Consider the following 22001-nt stretch of genomic DNA (forward strand, 5'->3'; position numbering starts at 1 on the left):
ACTGAACAATCTGCCTCTCTCTCTCTGTCTGTCTGTCTCTCTGTCTGCCTGTCTGTCTGTCCCTCTGTCTGCCTATGTATGTCTGTCTCTCTGTCTGTCTGTCTCTCTGTCTGTCTGTCTGTCTGTCTGTCTGTCTCTGTCTGCCTATGTATGTCTGTCTCTCTGTCTGTCTGTCTCTCTGTCTGTCTCTGTCTCTATGTATGTCTGTCTGTCCCTCTGTCTGCCTCTGTATGTCTGTCTCTCTCTCTGTCTAAGTCTGTATCTGTCTATCTGTCTGTCTCTAAGTCTGTCTCTCTCTCTGTCTGTTGCTGGGTAACAATATACTGTATATATGATATGAAATAGTCTTTGTTTAGCCATATAACAACATTGCTTTAAGTAATAATTGATGGCTTTCATTCACATGCTCATTTTACAGTGTGTCAGTGGCACTGTTTAAGGTTAGAGAAGTGTTCCTCTTTCAATATAGGTCCACATTAAGTCTGAAGGGCAGTTCTGCCGGTCTTCATTCTCCCTGGTAGTTCATTGAATGATATTAAAACATTTAGACAGCTGAATCCCAAGTCAACCCCTAGGCTGGTTGTTGTTATTTGTTATTATTTATTTTAATTAACGCCCAATTAAGACCTAGACAACCAGGTGAGGGGAAATCAATTACCTTAATTTATCAATCAAGTACAGAGGAGTAAAAAACAGCCCACTCTGCCTTTAAGGACCACACTGTAGATCTAGGAGTGCCTATAGGGACGAGGGATGAGGGACGAGCGGTTAGGGTCAGTTTGGAATCAGACGTCTCAGCTACAGTGTTCCAGGCACTCGCAGGCTACCTGCTGCACCTCCCCATGAACTCCGTCAACGTCCCCCAACTCGAGCACCACCCCCCGGGGTACCCCCCTCCCCGTAGCCACCCCCGTCACCTCCCCAGGACTCAACACCCGGTCCCACACGGTGAACCCCGCCAGACGCCCCACGAACCCCTCGGTGGGATCAAACCCTCCCCCCTGGCTGTCCTGCTCTGCTCCCAGCACCACTAACCCCCCTCCCGGCACCTCGTAACCCTTCCTGAACCGTGACCCTGCGGAGGTCAGGCGCCGGTCGGTGTAGTGCCAGAATCGTCCCTGGATAGAGGACCAGAGGACACAGAGGTGGTGCCAGCGCCCGTCCAGCACAGAGTCCACAGGGAGCTCACGGTACGCAGGGTCTCCCACCACGAAGTCCAGGGTTTCTCGGCTGGGGGTGGAGGAAGAGGAGGAGGAGGAGTTGCGTCCGTATAGGACTAGTTTGTTGTCGTTGTCTTCCGTGGCGTAAGAGAGGAGCGTTCCTACGTACCCGACGTCGACGCGGAGCCACAGGCACACAGAGAGTTCTGGAAGAGCAGGGAAGCTCCGGGAGAAGGTGACGTAGTTCTCAGAGGAAGCTGACGGGAACAGGAGCATGGAGTCCACATTACAGACTGGAGGAGAGACAAGAGACAGACAAGATAGTCAGTGAGTACTGGAACAAAAAACACTGCAACAAATCAGACCTGGGATAACTCTAGTTTTAACTACTCGTTGTGGCATCAGACCTGGGATAACTCTAGTTTTAACTACTCGTTGTGGCATCAGACCTGGGATAACTCTAGTTTTAACTACTCGTTGTGGTATCAGACCTGGGATAACTCTAGTTTTAACTACTCGTTGTGGCATCAGACCTGGGATAACTCTAGTTTTAACTACTCGTTGTGGCATCAGACCTGGGATAACTCTAGTTTTAACTACTCGTTGTGGTATCAGACCTGGGATAACTCTAGTTTTAACTACTCGTTGTGGCATCAGACCTGGGATAACTCTAGTTTTAACTACTCGTTGTGGCATCAGACCTGGGATAACTCTAGTTTTAACTACTCGTTGTGGCATCAGACCTGGATAACTCTAGTTTTAACTACTCGTTGTGGCATCAGACCTGGGATAACTCTAGTTTTAACTACTCGTTGTGGCATCAGACCTGGATAACTCTAGTTTTAACTACTCGTTGTGTCATCAGACCTGGGATAACTCTAGTTTTAACTACTCGTTGTGGCATCAGACCTGGCATAACTCTAGTTTTAACTACTCGTTGTGGCATCAGACCTGGGATAACTCTAGTTGTAACTACTCGCTGTGGCATCAGACCTGGGATTACTCTAGTTTTAACTACTCGTTGTGGCATCAGACCTGGGATAACTCTAGTTGTAACTACTCGTTGTGGCATCAGACCTGGGATAACTCTAGTTTTAACTACTCGTTGTGGCATCAGACCTGGATAACTCTAGTTTTAACTACTCGTTGTGGCATCAGACCTGGATAACTCTAGTTTTAACTACTCGTTGTGGCATCAGACCTGGGATAACTCTAGTTTTAACTACTCGTTGTGGCATCAGACCTGGATAACTCTAGTTTTAACTACTCGTTGTGTCATCAGACCTGGGATAACTCTAGTTTTAACTACTCGTTGTGGCATCAGACCTGGGATAACTCTAGTTTTAACTACTCGTTGTGGCATCAGACCTGGATAACTCTAGTTTTAACTACTCGTTGTGGCTTCAGACCAGGGATAACTCTAGTTTTAACTAATCGTTGTGGCATCAGACCTGGGATAACTCTAGTTTTAACTACTCGTTGTGGCATCAGACCAGGATAACTCTAGTTTTAACTACTCGTTGTGGCATCAGACCTGGATAACTCTAGTTGTAACTACTCGTTGTGGCATCAGACCTGGATAACTCTAGTTTTAACTACTCGTTGTGGCATCAGACCTGGGATAACTCTAGTTTTAACTACTCGTTGTGGCATCAGACCTGGATAACTCTAGTTTTAACTACTCGTTGTGGCATCAGACCTGGGATAACTCTAGTTTTAACTACTCGTTGTGGCATCAGACCTGGGATAACTCTAGTTTTAACTACTCGTTCTGGCATCAGACCTGGATAACTCTAGTTTAACTACTCGTTGTGGCATCAGACCTGGATAACTCTAGTTTTAACTACTCGCTGTGGCATCAGACCTGGTTAACTCTAGTTTTAACTACTCGTTGTGGCATCAGACCTGGGATAACTCTAGTTTTAACTACTCGTTGTGGCATCAGACCTGGATAACTCTAGTTTTAACTACTCGCTGTGGCATCAGACCTGGATAACTCTAGTTTTAACTACTCGTTGTGGCATCAGACCTGGGATAACTCTAGTTTTAACTACTCGTTGTGGCATCAGACCTGGATAACTCTAGTTTTAACTACTCGTTGTGGCTTCAGACCAGGGATAACTCTAGTTTTAACTAATCGTTGTGGCATCAGACCTGGGATAACTCTAGTTTTAACTACTCGTTGTGGCATCAGACCAGGATAACTCTAGTTGTAACTACTCGTTGTGGCATCAGACCTGGATAACTCTAGTTTTAACTACTCGTTGTGGCATCAGACCTGGGATAACTCTAGTTTTAACTACTCGTTGTGGCATCAGACCTGGATAACTCTAGTTTTAACTACTCGTTGTGTCATCAGACCTGGGATAACTGTAGTTTTAACTACTCGTTGTGGCATCAGACCTGGGATAACTCTAGTTTTAACTACTCGTTGTGGCATCAGACCTGGATAACTCTAGTTTTAACTACTCGTTGTGGCATCAGACCTGGATAACTCTAGTTTTAACTACTCGTTGTGTCATCAGACCTGGGATAACTCTAGTTTTAACTACTCGTTGTGTCATCAGACCTGGATAACTCTAGTTTTAACTACTCGTTGTGGTATCAGACCTGGATAACTCTAGTTTTAACTACTCGTTGTGGCATCAGACCTGGATAACTCTAGTTTTAACTACTCGTTGTGGCATCAGACCTGGATAACTCTAGTTTTAACTACTCGTTGTGGCATCAGACCTGGATAACTCTAGTTGTAACTACTCGCTGTGGCATCAGACCTGGGATTACTCTAGTTTTAACTACTCGTTGTGGCATCAGACCTGGGATAACTCTAGTTTTAACTACTCGTTGTGGCATCAGACCTGGATAACTCTAGTTTTAACTACTCATTGTGGCATCAGACCTGGATAACTCTAGTTTTAACTACTCGTTGTGGCATCAGACCTGGATAACTCTAGTTTTAACTACTCGTTGTGGCATCAGACCTGGGATTACTCTAGTTTTAACTACTCGTTGTGGCATCAGACCTGGGATAACTCTAGTTTTAACTACTCGTTGTGGCATCAGACCTGGATAACTCTAGTTTTAACTACTCGTTGTGGCATCAGACCTGGATAACTCTAGTTTTAACTGCTCGTTGTGGCATCAGACCTGGATAACTCTAGTTTTAACTACTCATTGTGGCATCAGACCTGGATAACTCTAGTTTTAACTACTCGTTGTGGCATCAGACCTGGATAACTCTAGTTTTAACTACTCGTTGTGGTATCAGACCTGGATAACTCTAGTTTTAACTACTCGTTGTGGCATCAGACCTGGGATAACTCTAGTTTTAACTACTCGTTGTGGTATCAGACCTGGGATAACTCTAGTTTTAACTACTCGTTGTGGCATCAGACCTGGGATAACTCTAGTTTTAACTACTCGTTGTGGCATCAGACCTGGGATAACTCTAGTTTTAACTACTCGTTGTGGCATCAGACCTGGATAACTCTAGTTTTAACTACTCGTTGTGGCATCAGACCTGGCATAACTCTAGTTTTAACTACTCGTTGTGGCATCAGACCTGGATAACTCTAGTTTTAACTACTCGTTGTGTCATCAGACCTGGGATAACTCTAGTTTTAACTACTCGTTGTGGCATCAGACCTGGGATAACTCTAGTTTTAACTACTCGTTGTGGCATCAGACCTGGCATAACTCTAGTTTTAACTACTCGTTGTGGCATCAGACCTGGGATAACTCTAGTTGTAACTACTCGCTGTGGCATCAGACCTGGGATTACTCTAGTTTTAACTACTCGTTGTGGTATCAGACCTGGGATAACTCTAGTTTTAACTACTCGTTGTGGCATCAGACCTGGGATAACTCTAGTTTTAACTACTCGTTGTGGCATCAGACCTGGATAACTCTAGTTTTAACTACTCGTTGTGGCATCAGACCTGGATAACTCTAGTTTTAACTACTCGTTGTGGCATCAGACCTGGGATAACTCTAGTTTTAACTACTCGTTGTGGCATCAGACCTGGGATAACTCTAGTTTTAACTAGTTGTTGTGGCATCAGACCTGGATAACTCTAGTTTTAACTAGTCGTTGTGGCATCAGACCTGGATAACTCTAGTTTTAACTACTCGTTGTGGCATCAGACCTGGATAACTCTAGTTTTAACTAGTCGTTGTGGCATCAGACCTGGATAACTCTAGTTTTAACTAGTCGTTGTGGCATCAGACCTGGGATAACTCTAGTTTTAACTAGTCGTTGTGGCATCAGACCTGGGATAACTCTAGTTTTAACTACTCGTTGTGGCATCAGACCTGGATAACTCTAGTTTTAACTAGTCGGTGTGGCATCAGACCTGGATAACTCTAGTTTTAACTACTCGTTGTGGCATCAGACCTGGATAACTCTAGTTTTAACTACTCGTTGTGGCATCAGACCTGGGATAACTCTAGTTTTAACTACTCGTTGTGGCATCAGACCTGGGATAACTCTAGTTTTAACTACTCGTTGTGGCATCAGACCTGGGATAACTCTAGTTATAACTACTCGTTGTGGCATCAGACCTGGGATAACTCTAGTTTTAACTACTCGTTGTGGCATCAGACCTGGGATAACTCCTTTTCAGAGGGAACAATTGGACTAAAACTTTTTAATACAGATCCCAAAAAATGGCTACTTTTTAAAACTATTTGAAAACAGATCCCAAAAATTGACTACTTTGTAAAACTATTTGAATACAGATCCCCACTGGGGTTATTATTTGACCCTGCTGGTCATCTATGAACGTTTGAACATCTTGAAGAACAATCTGGCCTTAATGGCCATGTACTCTTATACTCTCCACCCGGCACAGCCAGAAGAGGACTGGCCACCCCTCAGAGCCTGGTTCCTCTCTAGGTTTCTTTATAGGTTCCTGACTTTCTAGGGAGTTTTTCTTAGCCACTGTGCTTCTACATCTGCATTGCTTGCTGTTTGGGGTTTTCAGCAGGGTTTCTGTACAGCACTTTGCGACATCTGCTGATGTAAAAAGGGCTTTATAAATACATTTGATATCCTCCTACCTCCTGCTGTTACGACTATCCCCTCATATCCTCCTACCTCCTGCTGTTACGACTATCCCCTCATATCCTCCTACCTCCTGCTGTTACGACTATCCCCTCATATCCTCCTACCTCCTGCTGTTACGACTATCCCCTCATATCCTCCTACCTCCTGCTGTTACGACTATCCCCTCATATCCTCCTACCTCCTGCTGTTACGACTATCCCCTCATATCCTCCTACCTCCTGCTGTTACGACTATCCCCCCATATCCTCCTACCTCCTGCTGTTACGACTATCCCCTCATATCTTCCTACCTCCTGCTGTTACGACTATCCCCTCATATCCTCCTACCTCCTGCTGTTACGACTATCCCCCCATATCCTCCTACCTCCTGCTGTTACGACTATCCCCCATATCTTCCTACCTCCTGCTGTTACGACTATCCCCTCATATCCTCCTACCTCCTGCTGTTACGACTATCCCCTCATATCCTCCTACCTCCTGCTGTTACGACTATCCCCCCATATCCTCCTACCTCCTGCTGTTACGACTATCCCCCCATATCCTCCTACCTCCTGCTGTTACGACTATCCCCTCATATCCTCCTACCTCCTGCTCTTACGACTATCCCCTCATATCCTCCTACCTCCTGCTGTTACGACTATCCCCTCATGTCTTCATACCTCCTGCTGTTACGACTATCCCCTCATATCCTCCTACCTCCTGCTGTTACGACTATCCCCTCATATCCTCCTACCTCCTGCTGTTACGACTATCCCCCATATCTTCCTACCTCCTGCTGTTACGACTATCCCCTCATATCCTCCTACCTCCTGCTGTTACGACTATCCCCTCATGTCTTCATACCTCCTGCTGTTACGACTATCCCCCATATCTTCCTACCTCCTGCTGTTACGACTATCCCCCATATCTTCCTACCTCCTGCTGTTACGACTATCCCCCATATCTTCCTACCTCCTGCTGTTACGACTATCCCCTCATATCCTCCTACCTCCTGCTGTTACGACTATCCCCTCATATCTTCCTGCCTCCTGCTGTTACGACTATCCCCCATATCCTCCTACCTCCTGCTGTTACGACTATCCCCTCATATCTTCCTGCCTCCTGCTGTTACGACTATCCCCCATATCCTCCTACCTCCTGCTGTTACGACTATCCCCTCATGTCCTCCTACCTCCTGCTGTTACAACTATCCCCTCATATCCTCCTGCTCATATCCCCAGATCTATTTCTCTCTTTCTATCTCATTCCCTCTCCTTCCCTCTCTCTCTCTCCCTCCTCCTCACACTCACAGGGCAGGACAATGTAGTAAAAGCAGACAGTAAATCATGAAGCCTGAAGTCTACTGTAGCCCAGGGTGGAGGTCCCTACAGGACTGGCTGGATAGGGGATCTGGCCTGAGAACAGGACTGTCAGTGTAACAGCTTTATTCTCAGTCATGTTTTATAGGTCAAACACGCCATGATGACAAACGGCTAAAAGCAGAGTGGGACCATCTAATCCCAGTCTTGGACTGTTTCTGTATTCAACAACAGCAAACGAGGAGGCTATAGGAAAACACACTGGTACCCAGGCTATAGGAAGGCTATAGAAACAGACTGGTACCCAGGCTATAGGAAGGCTATAGAAACAGACTGGTACCCAGGCTATAGGAAGGAAACAGACTGGTACCCAGGCTATAGGACGGAAACAGACTGGTACCCAGGCTATAGGAAGGAAACAGACTGGTACCCAGGCTATAGGAAGGAAACAGACTGGTACCCAGGCTATAGGAAGGAAACAGACTGGTACCCAGGCTATAGGAAGGAAACAGACTGGTACCCAGGATATAGGAAGGAAACAGACTGGTACCCAGACTATAGGAAGGAAACAGACTGGTAGCCAGGCTATAGGACGGAAACAGACTGGTACCCAGGCTATAGGAAGGAAACAGACTGGTACCCAGGCTATAGGAAGGAAACAGACTGGTACCCAGGCTATAGGAAGGAAACAGACTGGTACCCAGACTATAGGAAGGAAACAGACTGGTACCCAGGATATAGAAACAGACTGGTACCCAGGCTATAGGAAGGAAACAGACTGGTACCCAGGCTATAGGAAGGAAACAGACTGGTACCCAGGATATAGAAACAGACTGGTACCCAGGCTATAGGAAGGAAACAGACTGGTACCCAGGCTATAGGAAGGAAACAGACTGGTAGCCAGGCTATAGGAAGGAAACAGACTGGTACCCAGGCTATAGGAAGGAAACAGACTGGTACCCAGGCTATAGGAAGGAAACAGACTGGTACCCAGACTATAGGAAGGAAACAGACTGGTACCCAGGATATAGGAAGGAAACAGACTGGTACCCAGGCTATAGGAAGGAAACAGACTGGTACCCAGGCTATAGGAAGGAAACAGACTGGTACCCAGGCTATAGGAAGGAAACAGACTGGTACCCAGGATATAGAAACAGACTGGTACCCAGGCTATAGGAAGGAAACAGACTGGTACCCAGGCTATAGGAAGGAAACAGACTGGTACCCAGGATATAGAAACAGACTGGTACCCAGGATATAGGAAGGAAACAGACTGGTACCCAGGCTATAGGAAGGAAACAGACTGGTACCCAGACTATAGGAAGGAAACAGACTGGTACCCAGGATATAGGAAGGAAACAGACTGGTACCCAGGCTATAGGAAGGAAACAGACTGGTACTCAGGCTATAGGAAGGAAACAGACTGGTACCCAGGCTATAGGAAGGAAACAGACTGGTACCCAGGCTATAGGAAGGAAACAGACTGGTACCCAGGCTATAGGAAGGAAACAGACTGGTACCCAGACTATAGGAAGGAAACAGACTGGTACCCAGGATATAGAAACAGACTGGTACCCAGGCTATAGGAAGGAAACAGACTGGTACCCAGGCTATAGGAAGGAAACAGACTGGTACCCAGGATATAGAAACAGACTGGTACCCAGGCTATAGAAAGGAAACACTGGTACCCAGGCTATAGGAAGGAAACAGACTGGTAGCCAGGCTATAGGAAGGCTATAGAAACAGACTGGTACCCAGGCTATAGGAAGGAAACAGACTGGTACCCAGGCTATAGGAAGGAAACAGACTGGTACCCAGACTATAGGAAGGAAACAGACTGGTACCCAGGATATAGGAAGGAAACAGACTGGTACCCAGGATATAGGAAGGAAACAGACTGGTACCCAGGCTATAGGAAGGAAACAGACTGGTACCCAGGCTATAGGAAGGAAACAGACTGGTACCCAGGCTATAGGAAGGAAACAGACTGGTACCCAGGCTATAGGAAGGAAACAGACTGGTACCCAGGCTATAGGAAGGAAACAGACTGGTACCCAGGCTATAGGAAGGAAACAGACTGGTACCCAGGCTATAGGAAGGAAACAGACTGGTACCCAGGCTATAGGAAGGTTGAAGAGAACTTAATCTGCCAGCCATTTATCAACTTGTCAACCACAAACTGACTGCTGTTATAACCAGCTGACTGATCAATGTGTAGAGATGAATCTGAATTTCTTGGCCAAGGCAGCGTGTATCACTTTCTAGACTTACAGAATATAGTGTTTCTCTAACTGGGTTTATATATCTCAGGTTATTCAACGTGAACAATAGAGTTATATGGATTCTTCAGATGTGAACAGAACTCTTAACTCTCAGATGGTCCAAACTCACTGAGACTATATCCTGTTTCCTGCATCTATCAACACTTAACTCTCTCTCTCTCTCTCTCTCTCTCTCTCTCTCTCTCTCTCTCTCTCTCTCTCTCTCTCTCTCTCTCTCTCTCTCTCTCTCTCTCTCTCTCTCTCTCTCTCTCTCTCTCTCTCTCTCTCTCTCTCTCTCTCTCTCTCTCTCTATTTCTCTCTCTCTCTCTCTCTATTTCTCTCTATTTCTCTCTCTCTATTTCTCTCTATTTCTCTCTCTCTATTTCTCTCTATTTCTCTCTCTCTCTCTATTTCTCTCTCTCTCTCTCTCTCTATTTCTCTCTCTCTCTCTATTTCTCTCTCTCTCTCTATTTCTCTCACTGTCTGTTTATCTATTTAGAGAGTAGAGGACCTTGTAGTCCCAAGATGTGTAGCTAGTTTGGTATTAGGCAAATGTAATGGTTCAACTCCCCTTCCCCTCCAGATTGAATGGAAACACACAACAATGCCTTTAACAGATGAGTGTGTGTGTGTGTTTCTGGTCTCTCGTGGCTCAGCAGATGTTGTTTAAGGATATAAAACACATACAGTACATAATGAAAGTATTCAGACCCCCTTTACTTTGTCCACATTTTGTTACGTTACGGCCTTATTCTAAAATGGATTCAATTCATTATTTTCCTCATCAATATACACACAATACCCCATAATGACAAAGCGAAAACAGGTTTTTAGAAATGTTTGCAAATTATAAAAAATGTAAAACTGAAATAACTTATTTAAATAAGTGTCACGGATCCCTCCGGATCTGTCATTAAGCACACCTGCTCCCTATTCCCAGTGATTAGTAAATGTATAGTGTGCCCTTTGTTCACCATGGTCTTGTCCATTATTGTTACAATGTCCGTTGGTCGTGTGAGTACCTGGGCTGTGTTGTTTAGGCTTTCGTGCCACTTGTGTTGTGCACAGATGATTACGGGTCTCGTCCTGTGTTGTATCATTGTGTGTGTGTATGTTACGGGTCTCGTCCTGTGTTGTATCATTGTGTGTGTGTATGTTACGGGTCTCGTCCTGTGTTGTATCATTGTGTGTGTGTATGTTATGGGTCTCGTCCCGTGTTGTATCATTGTGTGTGTATGTTACGGGTCTTGTCCCGTGTTGTATCATTGTGTGTGTATGTTACGGGTCTCGTCCCGTGTTGTATCATTGTGTGTGTATGTTACGGGTCTTGTCCTGTGTTGTATCATTGTGTGTGTGTATGTTACGGGTCTTGTCCTGTGTTGTATCATTGTGTGTGTGTATGTTACGGGTCTTGTCCTGTGTTGTATCATTGTGTGTGTGTATGTTACGGGTCTTGTCCTGTGTTGTATCATTGTGTGTGTGTATGTTACGGGTCTTGTCCTGTGTTGTATCATTGTGTGTGTGTATGTTACGGGTCTTGTCCTGTGTTGTATCATTGTGTGTGTGTATGTTACGGGTCTTGTCCTGTGTTGTATCATTGTGTGTGTGTATGTTACGGGTCTTGTCCTGTGTTGTATCATTGTGTGTGTGTATGTTACGGGTCTTGTCCTGTGTTGTATCATTGTGTGTGTGTATGTTACGGGTCTTGTCCTGTGTTGTATCATTGTGTGTGTGTATGTTACGGGTCTTGTCCTGTGTTGTATCATTGTGTGTGTGTATGTTACGGGTCTTGTCCTGTGTTGTATCATTGTGTGTGTGTATGTTACGGGTCTTGTCCTGTGTTGTATCATTGTGTGTGTGTATGTTACGGGTCTTGTCCTGTGTTGTATCATTGTGTGTGTGTATGTTACGGGTCTTGTCCTGTGTTGTATCATTGTGTGTGTGTATGTTACGGGTCTAGTCCTGTGTTGTATCATTGTGTGTGTGTATGTTACGGGTCTCGTCCTGTGTTGTATCATTGTGTGTGTGTATGTTACGGGTCTTGTCCTGTGTTGTATCATTGTGTGTGTGTATGTTACGGGTCTTGTCCTGTGTTGTATCATTGTGTGTGTGTATGTTACGGGTCTTGTCCTGTGTTGTATCATTGTGTGTGTGTATGTTACGGGTCTCGTCCTGTGTTGTATCATTGTGTGTGTGTATGTTACGGGTCTCGTCCTGTGTTGTATCATTGTGTGTGTGTATGTTACGGGTCTTGTCCTGTGTTGTATCATTGTGTGTGTATGTTACGGGTCTCGTCCTGTGTTGTATCATTGTGTGTGTGTATGTTACGGGTCTTGTCCTGTGTTGTATCATTGTGTGTGTATGTGTTACGGGTCTAGTCCTGTGTTGTATCATTGTGTGTGTGTATGTTACGGGTCTAGTCCTGTGTTGTATCATTGTGTGTGTATGTTACGGGTCTCGTCCTGTGTTGTAACATTGTGTGTGTATGTTACGGGTCTTGTCCCGTGTTGTATCATTGTGTGTGTATGTTACGGGTCTTGTCCCGTGTTGTATCATTGTGTGTGTATGTTACGGGTCTTGTCCCGTGTTGTATCATTGTGTGTGTATGTTACGGGTCTCATCCTGTGTTGTAACATTGTGTGTGTATGTTACGGGTCTTGTCCTGTGTTGTATCATTGTGTGTGTATGTTACGGGTCTCGTCCTGTGTTGTATCATTGTGTGTGTGTATGTTACGGGTCTCGTCCTGTGTTGTATCATTGTGTGTGTATGTTACGGGTCTCGTCCCGTGTTGTATCATTGTGTGTGTGTATGTTACGGGTCTCGTCCTGTGTTGTATCACTGTGTGTGTATGTTACGGGTCTCGTCCTGTGTTGTATCATTGTGTGTGTATGTTACGGGTCTCGTCCTGTGTTGTAACATTGTGTGTGTATGTTACGGGTCTTGTCCCGTGTTGTATCATTGTGTGTGTATGTTACGGGTCTTGTCCCGTGTTGTATCATTGTGTGTGTATGTTACGGGTCTTGTCCCGTGTTGTATCATTGTGTGTGTATGTTACGGGTCTCATCCTGTGTTGTAACATTGTGTGTGTATGTTACGGGTCTTGTCCTGTGTTGTATCATTGTGTGTGTATGTTACGGGTCTCGTCCTGTGTTGTATCATTGTGTGTGTGTATGTTACGGGTCTCGTCCTGTGTTGTATCATTGTGTGTGTATGTTACGGGTCTCGTCCCGTGTTGTATCATTGTGTGTGTGTATGTTACGGGTCTCGTCCTGTGTTGTATCACTGTGTGTGTATGTTACGGGTCTCGTCCTGTGTTGTATCATTGTGTGTGTATGTTACGGGTCTAGTCCTGTGTTGTATCATTGTGTGTGTATGTTACGGGTCTCGTCCTGTGTTGTATCATTGTGTGTGTATGTTACGGGTCTAGTCCTGTGTTGTATCATTGTGTGTGTATGTTACGGGTCTCGTCCTGTGTATTTATTAGAGGTACTCCTCACTCTTTCGTTTGGGTTTCTACCCTGTGTTTTGTATACGTGTTTGTTTGGTCTTCGTCCCGTGCTTTACATGGCACGCTGTAATTTGGGTCAATAAAAAAAACTATTATGCATTCCTGCGCCTGTCTCCCATTCCATCATACCAGCGTGACAATAAGAATTCAGACCATTTGCTATGAGACTCGAAATTGAGCTCAGGTGCATCCTGTTTCCATTGATCATCCTTGAGATGTTTCTACAACTTGATTGGAGTCCACCTGTGGTACATTCAGTTGATAGGACATGATTTGGAAAGGCACACACCTGTCTATATAAGGTCCTACAGTTGACAGTACATGTCAGAGCAAAAACCAAGCCATGAGGTCGAAGTAATTGTCTGTAAAGCTCCGAGACAGGATTGTGTTGAGGCACAGATCTGGGGAATATTTCTGCAGCATTAAAGGTCCCCAAAAACACGGTGGCCTCCATCATTATTAAATGGAAGAAATTTGGAACCACCAAGACTCTTCCTAGAGCTGGCCGCCTGGCCAAACTGAGCAATCGGGGGAGAAGGGCCTTGGTCAGGGAGGTGACCAACAACCTGAAGGTTACTCTGACAGAGCTTTAGAGTTCCTCTGTTGAGATGGGAGAACCTTCCAGAAGGACAACCATCTCTGCAGCACTCCACCAATCAGGCCTTTATGGTAGAGTGGCCAGACGGAAGCCACTCCTCAGTAAAAGGCACATGACAACCCGCTAGGAGTTTGTCTAAAGGACTCTCAGACCATGAGAAACAAGATTCTCTGGTCTGATGAAACCAATATTGAACGCTTTGGCCTGAATGCCAAGAGTCAGGTGTGGAGGAAACCTGGCACCATCCTTACAGTGAAGCATGGTGGTGGCAGCATCATGCTGTGGGGATGTTTTTCAGAGGCAGGGACTGGGAGACTAGTCAGGATTGAGGGAAAGATGAACGGAGCAAAGTACACAGAGATCCATGATGAAAACCTGCTCCAGGGCACTCAGGACCGCAGACTGGGGCGAAGGTTCAACTTCCAACAGGACAATGACCCTAAGCACAGAGCCAATACAATGCAGGAGTGGCTTCGGGACAAGTCTCTCTGAATGTCCTTGAGAAGCCCAGCCAGAGCCCGGACTTGAACCCGATCAAACATCTCTGGAGAGACGTGAAAATAGCTATGCAGCGAAGCAACGCTCCCCATCCAACCTGACAGAGCTTGAAAGGATCTGCAGAGAAGAATGGGAGAAACTCCCCAAATATAGGTGTGCCAAACTTGTAGCATCATACCCAAGAAGACTCGAGGCTGTAATCGCTGTCAAAGGTGCTTCAACAAAGTACTGAGTTAAGGGTCTGAATACTTATTTAAATGTGATATTTCCGTTTTTTGTTTGCAAAGATGTCTAACTAGTCTATGGGATGCTATGTAATGTCACACCACATTACACCTCTCTATGGGATACTATGTAATGTCACACCACATTACACCTCATTACGGGATACTATGTAATGTCACACCACATTACACCTCTCTATGGGATACTATGTAATGTCACACCACATTACATCTCTCTATGGGATACTATGTGATGTCACACCACATTACACCTCTCTATGGGATACTATGTAATGTCACACCACATTACACCTCTCTATGGGATACTATGTGATGTCACACCACATTACACCTCATTATGGGATACTATGTGATGTCACACCACATTACATCTCTCTATGGGATACTATGTGATGTCACACCACATTACACCTCATTATGGGATACTATGTGATGTCACACCACATTACATCTCTCTATGGGATACTATGTGATGTCACACCACATTACACCTCATTATGGGATACTATGTGATGTCACACCACATTACACCTCTCTATGGGATACTATGTGATGTCACTCCACATTACATCTCTCTATGGGATACTATGTGATGTCACTCCACATTACATCTCTCTATGGGATACTTTGTGACGTCACACCACATTACACCTCATTATGGGATACTATGTAATGTCACACCACATTACATCTCTCTATGGGATACTATGTAATGTCACACCACATTATACCTCTCTATGGGATACTATGTAATGTCACACCACATTACACCTCATTACGGGATACTATGTGATGTCACACCACATTACACCTCTCTATTTTATAGTTCTTTAATTGGCATGACATCACTGGATGCTGTGTTGTGTTGCTGACAGAGTGTTTCCAGAAATCCCAGTTTGAAGATTCCTGGAACCACAATGGAACCAGCAGAACATCTGGAATCTTTCAACCAGAAATGATGGAAAACCTGGGAATTCTGGTAAAGTTACTGGAGTTTTGCTTTCCTGTTATTGCCACCTGACAGAGGTTGATCTGAAGTTACTTACTGGTGGCTTCTCTCCTGGGGATGTGCTGCAGAGGGATCTTATGTCTCACTGGAAGCTGGAGAAGGTTCTGGATTTGTGATTCCTCTCCTTTCATCTCCTCCTCTTCCTCCTCTCCCTCCCTCCTCTCGGTCCGCTCTTCCTCTCCCCTCCTCCTCTCTGTCCGCTCTTCCTCTCCCCTCCTCCTCTCTGTCCGCTCTTCCTCTCCCCTCCTCCTCTCTGTCCGCTCTTCCTCTCCCCTCCTCCTCTCTGTCCGCTCTTCCTCTCCCCTCCTCCTCTCTGTCCGCTCTTCCTCTCCCCTCCTCCTCTCTGTCCGCTCTTCCTCTCCCCTCCTCCTCTCTGTCCGCTTCACTTCACTCCTCCTCCACACCTCGCCCCCCCTCCTCCTCTCCATCTCTCCCTCCTCTCTCGTCTCCTCCACAGACTGTGGTTTTGGCCCCTGTTGAGGATGACCAGGCCGGGGGTTTTCCTGTCCTCTCTCCCCCAGTCTCTTCCTCTCCTCCTGGGACTGAGAAGGTTGTGTGGGGTGGGGAGGTGGAGGCTGTAGTCTTGTCCTCATCCTCCTGTCTTTGGTGTGTTTTGGCTGGGAATGGGGTTGGGGATGGGGATGGGGTTTGGGCTGGGGTTGGAGATGGAGATGGGGCTGAGAGTAGGGCTGAGGCTGGGGCTGGTAATATGTCTGGGTGTGTCCGGGCTGGGTCTGGGGCTGGTAATATGTCTGGGTGTGTCCGGGCTGGGTCTGGGTGTCCTGTCTTGGGCTCTGTCCTCTGGAGGCCTGGGTCCTCCGTGGGGGTGCTGTGTCCTGGGGGGTGAGGTTGGAGGTGAGGGGGTCTCCTGTCCTCTCTGATCCCCTGGAAGAGACTACATTCCCCTGTAAAAGCTCCCCCAGCCTCCCTTCCAGCCGGCTCATCCGGAGATCCTGCTCCCTCAGGGACTCCTGGAGACCTCTCAGCCCGACCAGAAGCTCCTCTCGCTGGGCCTCCAGGGAGTCGAGACGCTCCTCCTGGCTGTGGAGCTCCAGGGTGAGGCTGGAATGAGACTCTCCCTGCTCCTGACTCAGTCTCTGGGTCTGCCTGCTGCCCTGTGGAGAGGAGAGGAGAGGAGAGGAGAGAAGAGAAGAGAGGAGAGAAGAGAGGAGAGGAGAGGAGAGGAGAGGAGAGGAGAGGAGAGGAGAGGAGAGGAGAGGAGAGTTATAGCAGAACAGATTCTAGCCACCACATTTGGCTAATTGGCATTATATTATTCACTATAGGGAAGAGTGAGACATTTTTATCTGGGCAGGGTCATCCAAACTCGATCCTGGGAACCTCATTGGGTGCACGTTTTGGTTTTTGCCCTAGCACTACACCAATAACCAAATAACCAACTTTGAATCAGCTGTGAAGTGCGAGAGCAAAAACTAAAATGTGCAGCCAGGGAGGCCCCAGGACTGTAGCCATGCCTCAGTGTTTCCCAAACTGTCCCTGTCTGTTGCTTAGAGTACCTGTCCCTGTCTGTTGTTGCTTAGAGTACCTGTCCCTGTCTGGTGTTGCTTAGAGTACCTGTCCCTGTCTGTTGTTGCTGAGAGTACCTGTCCCTGTCTGGTGTTGCTTAGAGTACCTGTCCCTGTCTGTTGTTGCTTAGAGTACCTGTCCCTGTCTGGTGTTGCTTAGAGTACCTGTCCCTGTCTGTTGTTGCTGAGAGTACCTGTCCCTGTCTGGTGTTGCTTAGAGTACCTGTCCCTGTCTGTTGTTGCTTAGAGTACCTGTCCCTGTCTGTTGTTGCTTAGAGTACCTGTCCCTGTCTGTTGTTGCTTAGAGTACCTGTCCCTGTCTGTTGTTGCTTAGAGTACCTGTCCCTGTCTGTTGTTGCTTAGAGTACCTGTCCCTGTCTGTTGTTGCTTGGAGTACCTGTCCCTGTCTGTTTTTGCTTGGAGTACCTGTCCCTGTCTGTTGTTGCTTAGAGTACCTGTCCCTGTCTGTTGCTGCTTAGAGTACCTGTCCCTGTCTGTTGTTGCTTAGAGTACCTGTCCCTGTCTGTTTTTGCTTGGAGTACCTGTCCCTGTCTGTTGTTGCTTAGAGTACCTGTCCCTGTCTGTTGTTGCTTGGAGTACCTGTCCCTGTCTGTTGTTGCTTGGAGTACCTGTCCCTGTCTGTTTTTGCTTGGAGTACCTGTCCCTGTCTGTTGTTGCTTAGAGTACCTGTCCCTGTCTGTTGTTGCTTAGAGTACCTGTCCCTGTCTGTTGTTGCTTAGAGTACCTGTCCCTGTCTGTTGTTGCTTGGAGTACCTGTCCCTGTCTGTTGTTGCTTGGAGTACCTGTCCCTGTCTGTTTTTGCTTGGAGTACCTGTCCCTGTCTGTTGTTGCTTAGAGTACCTGTCCCTGTCTGTTGTTGCTTAGAGTACCTGTCCCTGTCTGTTGTTGCTTAGAGTACCTGTCCCTGTCTGTTGTTGCTTAGAGTACCTGTCCCTGTCTGTTGTTGCTTAGAGTACCTGTCCCTGTCTGTTGTTGCTTGGAGTACCTGTCCCTGTCTGTTGTTGCTTAGAGTACCTGTCCCTGTCTGTTGTTGCTTAGAGTACCTGTCCCTGTCTGTTGTTGCTTAGAGTACCTGTCCCTGTCTGTTTTTGCTTGGAGTACCTGTCCCTGTCTGTTGTTGCTTAGAGTACCTGTCCCTGTCTGTTGTTGCTTAGAGTACCTGTCCCTGTCTGTTGTTGCTTGGAGTACCTGTCCCTGTCTGTTGTTGCTTAGAGTACCTGTCCCTGTCTGTTGTTGCTTAGAGTACCTGTCCTTGTCTGTTGTTTAGAGTACCTGTCCCTGTCTGTGTCTCTCTCTCAGTCCTCTCTCCAGCGAGGCCAATCTTCCCTCCATCCTCTTGTTCTTCTTCTGTAGTTTACTGCTCCGGTCTTTCAGGCCGTCCAGCTCCTGTTTTTTTGGTAAGATATTTTATATGTTTCCCCCCACAAAAACAAAACAGGAAGGAAACAAGATAAAACAATGACAGGGCCCAAATTATTAACGAAATATAACCATAACAATCATTTAAACTTAATAATAGAACATAAATATACTTACGTATTTATATATTTTGATATAAAATATAAGATAATATATAACATACATGTAAATATAACATAATATTACAATAATAATAATATAACATAAATGATATAACCAGTAACCTGTGTGGTGGTGTCTCTGAGTTGTGTGAGTTCCTGGGTGAGGTTTCTGTGTTGGTCAGACAGGCTCTGAACTCTGACCTCTAGGGAGGTCGACACATTAGACATATGGGACAGAAGGTCTAACCGGCTCAGGGTCTGTTCCTGGAATCGACGGAACTGAGAAACAAACACACAACATCATCTCAAGACCTTACACACACACACTATATATACACCGCCATTGAACTCTGGAGCAGTGGAAACGCGTTCTCTGGAGTGATGAATCACGCTTCACCATCTGGCAGTCCGACGGACGAATCTGGGTTTGGCGAATGCCAGGAGAACTCTACCTGCCCCAATGCATAGTGCCAACTGTAAAGTTTGGTGGAGGAGGAATAATGGTCTGGGGCTGTTTTTCATGGATCCGGCTCGAACCCTTAGTTCTAGTGAAGAGAAATCTTAATGCTACAGCATAAAATTATATTCTAGACGATTCTGTGCTTCCAACTTTGTGGCAACAGTTTGGGGAAGGCCCTTTCCTGTTTCAGCATGATAATGCCCCTGTGCACAAAGCAAGGTCCATACATAAATGGTTTCTCGAGATCGGTGCGGAAGAACATGACTGGCCTGCACAAAGCCCTGACCTGAACCCCATTGAACACCTTTGGGATGAATTGGAACCCCGACTGCGAGCCAGGCCTAATGGACCAACATCAGTGCTCGACCTCCCTAATGCTCTTGTGGCTGAATGGAAGCAAGTCCCCGCAGAAATGTTCCATCATCTAGTGGAAAGCCTTCCCAGAAGAGTGGAGGCTGTTATAGCAGCAAAGGGGGGAACAACTCCATATTTATGCCCATGATTTTGGAATGAGATGTTGGACGATCAGGTGTCCACATACTTTTGGTCATGTAGTGTATCCTACTTACTGGATAATAAAGTTCTAATTTTTGAATTTTCTTGTAATAAAACAATAACACATCAAGGGCGACACACACGTGAAGAGACTTATACACAAACACACTCACACAGACACAGTCACACAGACACACACACAGACACACACGCAAAACCATACACACTGACCTGATCGTCAAGTCGTCTGAGTCTCTGGTAGATGGGCTTCCTGAGCTCAGCAGCACCCTGTCCCCTACAGGCCTGAAGCTGGAGGACAACCAGGAGAACCAGGGCCAGGACCCTCCGTCCGGCTCTGAGGCTGGTCATAGTGCAGCGTGGCTGGGTTAGGGCAGGGCCGGGGTCTGGGTGTCTAGAGGTGCGGAGGTTGTTAGCTCTGAGAGCTACCGAGGCTAACTAATAGAGGTAAAGGAGAGAGAAGAGGGATGGGAAGCCCCCTCACACACACACACGAACGCACCACACTGACACACACACACATCTGTTTTTTTCCCACAATGCATCCACTGGCAGGGAAGCAGAGTCAGAACATAATGACTTTACCAGAGACCTCTCTCTCACACACACACACACACACACACATACACACACACACACATACACACACACATACACACAAACACACACACATGCATGAATACAAACACTATTAACAAATACGTAAGTGAAATAAACTCAAAACAACAAAAGTATTAAGTACTAAAAATATTGTATTTTACAAATCTAGGTCAGATTGTCTCTTTTTGCAGTGTAGTCAGCTGGCTGTAGTTGTATAGATATATATTAGTCAGGTGGCTGTAGTTGTATAGATATATATTAGTCAGGTGGCTGTAGTTGTATAGATATATATTAGTCAGGTGGCTGTAGTTGTATAGATATATATTAGTCAGGTGGCTGTAGTTGTATAGATATATATTAGTCAGGTGGCTGTAGTTGTATAGATATATATTAGTCAGGTGGCTGTAGTTGTATATATATATATTAGTCAGGTGGCTGTAGTTGTATAGATATATATTAGTCAGGTGGCTGTAGTTGTATATACAGTGGGGAGAACAAGTATTTGATACACTGACAATTTTGCAGGTTTTCCTACTTACAAAGCATGTAGAGGTCTGTAATTTTTATCATAGGTACACTTCAACTGTGAGAGACGGAATCTAAAACAAAAATCCAGAAAATCACATTGTATGATTTTTAAGTAATTAATTTGCATTTTATTGCATGACATAAGTATTTGATACATCAGAAAAGCAGAACTGAATATTTGGTACAGAAACCTTAGTTTGCAATTACAGAGATCATACGTTTCCTGTAGTTCTTGACCAGGTTTGCACACACTGCAGCAGGGATTTTGGCCCACTCCTCCATACAGACCTTCTCCAGATCCTTCAGGTTTCGGGGCTGTCGCTGGGCAATACGGACTTTCGGCTCCCTCCAAAGATTTTCTATTGGGTTCAGGTCTGGAGACTGGCTAGGCCACTCCAGGACCTTGAGATGCTTCTTACGGAGCCACTCCTTAGTTGCCCTGGCTGTGTGTTTCGGGTCGTTGTCATGCTGGAAGACCCAGCCACGACCCATCTTCAATGCTCTTACTGAGGGAAGGAGGTTGTTGGTCAAGATCTCGCGATACATGGCCCCATCCATCCTCCCCTCAATACGGTGCAGTCGTCCTGTCCCCTTTGCAGAAAAGCATCCCCAAAGAATGATGTTTCCACCTCCATGCTTCACGGTTGGGATGGTGTTCTTGGGGTTGTACTCATCCTTCAATCAATTTCAATCAATTTTATTTTATATAGCCCTTCGTACATCAGCTAATATCTCGAAGTGCTGTACAGACACCCAGCCTAAAACCCCAAACAGCTAGTAATGCAGGTGTAGAAGCACGGTGGCTAGGAAAAACTCCCTAGAAAGGCCAAAACCTAGGAAGAAACCTAGAGAGGAACCAGGCTATGAGGGGTGGCCAGTCCTCTTCTGGCTGTGCCGGGTGGAGATTATAACAGAACTATGCCAAGATGTTCAAAAATGTTCATAAGTGACAAGCATGGTCAAATAATAATCATGAATAATTTTCAGTTGGCTTTTCATAGCCGATCATCAAGAGTTGAAAAACAACAGGTCTGGGACAGGTGGCGGTTCCATAACCGCAGGCAGAACAGCTGAAACTGGAATAGCAGCAAGGCCAGGCGGACTGGGGACAGCAAGGAGTCACCACGGGCGGCAGTCCCGACGCATGGTCCTAGGGCCCAGGTCCTCCGAGAGAAAGAAAGAGAGAAGGAG

General features: G+C 46.0%; 1 protein-coding gene across 1 annotated transcript; it reads right to left on the reverse strand.

Moving 5' to 3' along the window:
- Nucleotides 1–212: 212 nt before the first annotated feature.
- Nucleotides 213–20207, reverse strand: ptx4 (pentraxin 4, long). Its single transcript, XM_071391099.1, has 5 exons — nt 19896–20207; nt 18833–18988; nt 18462–18575; nt 15680–16757; nt 213–1453 (listed from the first exon to the last, which is right to left on the reverse strand). The coding sequence occupies exons 1-5, from the start codon at nt 20031–20033 to the stop codon at nt 795–797; spliced, it is 2145 nt and encodes a 714-aa protein (XP_071247200.1). The 5' UTR covers nt 20034–20207; the 3' UTR covers nt 213–794.
- Between the last annotated feature and the right edge of the window lie 1794 nt (nt 20208–22001).

Source organism: Salvelinus alpinus, chromosome 1 (assembly GCF_045679555.1).
Source record: "Salvelinus alpinus chromosome 1, SLU_Salpinus.1, whole genome shotgun sequence".
Lineage (NCBI taxonomy): Eukaryota > Metazoa > Chordata > Actinopteri > Salmoniformes > Salmonidae > Salvelinus > Salvelinus alpinus.